The 2,198-nt window shown below is 51.3% G+C and overlaps 2 protein-coding genes across 2 annotated transcripts; one reads left to right on the forward strand and one right to left on the reverse strand.

The window, feature by feature from the left end:
* Positions 1-88: 88 nt before the first annotated feature.
* Positions 89-256, reverse strand: PPTG_20931 (hypothetical protein; the record flags this gene model as incomplete). The annotated part of the gene is made up of 1 exon (XM_008894358.1): positions 89-256. One exon carries the CDS (start codon positions 254-256, stop codon positions 89-91), a length of 168 nt encoding a protein of 55 aa, XP_008892606.1.
* Positions 257-908: 652 nt separating this feature from the next.
* PPTG_02410 (hypothetical protein) lies at positions 909-2,090 on the forward strand (the record flags this gene model as incomplete). The annotated part of the gene is made up of 3 exons (XM_008893485.1): positions 909-1,019; positions 1,679-1,928; positions 1,999-2,090. The coding sequence occupies 3 exons, from the start codon at positions 909-911 to the stop codon at positions 2,088-2,090; spliced, it is 453 nt and encodes a 150-aa protein (XP_008891733.1).
* Positions 2,091-2,198: the final 108 nt, after the last annotated feature.

The raw sequence follows: 2,198 nt of genomic DNA on the forward strand, positions 1-2,198 counted from the left end.
ACCCTTCGTAACCAAGTGTAATCTCGTTACTCCCCCCCCCCGTTGAAATAAAACGCACTAGTCTTAACGCAAAGAATTGACGAGGTCGTTAATCTCCGAGCTCATTCGCAATGAGCACGCCAACTAAGACGCCCACACAAATCAGATCGCTTTGAACATCGAAGTTGAGCTTGGAACGAAACTGATGAGGCTGCTCGACCGTGTCGCCGTGCTCGAGAAGCTGGCTGGCGCCGCTTCGTCGTCCTCTTTGAGCCATCAAGGCTAGATGGCTCGTGTTGCACATAAGGCTACAACCACCCGACCTAAAATGTCGGATAAGCCGCATGCTGGACGATACGTCCAACGTATATGCGCTGCCGTACCGTTCAAGTACCGTGGGCGGATCGGCGAAGCGCGGGGCAGGCGTGATTGTTCCGAAATTCAAATCTACATGTCTAGGCAGATTATGTGTAGCTAACAGAACTAACGAAACTTTTTCGAATTCATTGCTACTTCTGCCGACATTATCTGCATTCAGCTCCTGTCTGTCCAAAGAAACTGCTATCGTATCTTGGACAAACTGTATAACACCTTGTCGATGCTGGCCAATGTCCTGTGTTTGCGAGCTGAATAACTTGTCCGGTCTGGCTTCTTTCTCCGCAACAAGCCCAGCATGCGCGGTGGCTGTGCCCTGCACAGACACATTGTCCTTGTTCGCAGTCTCGTTCCCTGACAGAGGGCGCTTGTATTCACGTCGTCACCGCTGATGCCGTGTCCGTATGAGTGTTCTGCTAGATACAACCGTTGATCCTCCCTCCACTTAAGAAGGGAGCCGCCAATCCGTGCAAGCTCGGAAACAGTGGATGCCGCATGACATTCACGTAGAGTGATGGCAAGAAGTGTTTACACTTCTGCGAACACAATTGTCGATGTCGACTGCAGGTCATCCGAAGACGGGCGGTCAGACTGATCCCGAGAATCGCGTGCTCAATGCGGTAGTGATTGTAATGGAGCCTGCGAGAGCGCAGCAGACTTCACGCGTTGGCACACTTCGCAAGCACATACGTACTTGCGGGCATACTTGTACTGGTGATTCCAGTAGAAGTCCCTCGTGAAAAGAGGAAGTTCTCTCACGGTCTGGATGCCCTGTCGTATGGATAACGTGATAATCATACATGATCCGCATACGCAGATCATAATCATTCGGCGCAACGGTGCGATCTACATCGTCGTCCAGTGCGCTGTAAAGCAGCAGTCGTTCGTGCACACGATAGTGATGTGAACGCGCACCCAAGTGCGGTGCTAACTCTAGGCGTGACTTGTCGAAGGTCCTGAGACATAGTCCAGCAACGCATGTTTCGTTTGCAAATGCGGCCTTCACGTCGCCAATCAGTGACGACGACGGAGTACCCAATCGTTCGGCGCCAATCCGATTGGTGATAGCATAATCAGGTCGAAGTGATTACGCGTGGGCCACCACATTCAACCTTCCATGTTTGTAATCAACCTGGAAGTTGAGTTCCGCGAAAAACGACACCATCTCACCATACGTTTCGAAATGTGCGGCGACTTCACTGCCGTCCGTAGTGAAGCGTGGTCGGGGTAGACCACGGAAGGGCTACTCCCTAGTAAATAGACTCGGAACTTCGCGAGTGCATACTTCATGGCAAGGAGTTTCTTGTCATGTACCGGGTAGTAGTGCTCAGCTGGCTATGTGGAAGATGGTGACGCGAATGTGGAAGATGGCGACGCGAATGGTGACGCGGGTGTGGACTTGAATGTGGGTGAAGATGACACGAATGTGGAAGTTGATGATGTGAATGTGGATGAGGGTGATGCGGACGCGGAGGTGAAGGTGAACGCGATTGTAAACGAGGGTGCCGATGGGGACACAACTACTCACGAGGGAAATGCACTGAATGGGGATGGTGACACGACTAGCGGTGTGGGTATGTTTCTTTATTATGTTTCTGAATTATTTGATTATTTTACTTACGGTGTTGCTTGATTTCACTGGAGATTTTATCCGTGAGTTTGCTCACGCCTCTCGGACCAATGCTGAGCAAGAGCGTGATAAACGAAAGAAGCGACCTGAGTCGCAGTTGTACTAGCCGTGCTAACGCGACACGCATACCAGAGCGCTTTTCGCTCAGCTTCAAGCGTATGTGATCCACACATGGCTCAACGCAATTCTCCCGCGGAGAGGGTGTCCGCATTTG

The sequence above is a fragment of the Phytophthora parasitica genome (assembly GCF_000247585.1).
Source record: "Phytophthora parasitica INRA-310 unplaced genomic scaffold supercont2.2, whole genome shotgun sequence".
Classification (NCBI taxonomy): Eukaryota; Oomycota; class Peronosporomycetes; order Peronosporales; family Peronosporaceae; genus Phytophthora; species Phytophthora nicotianae.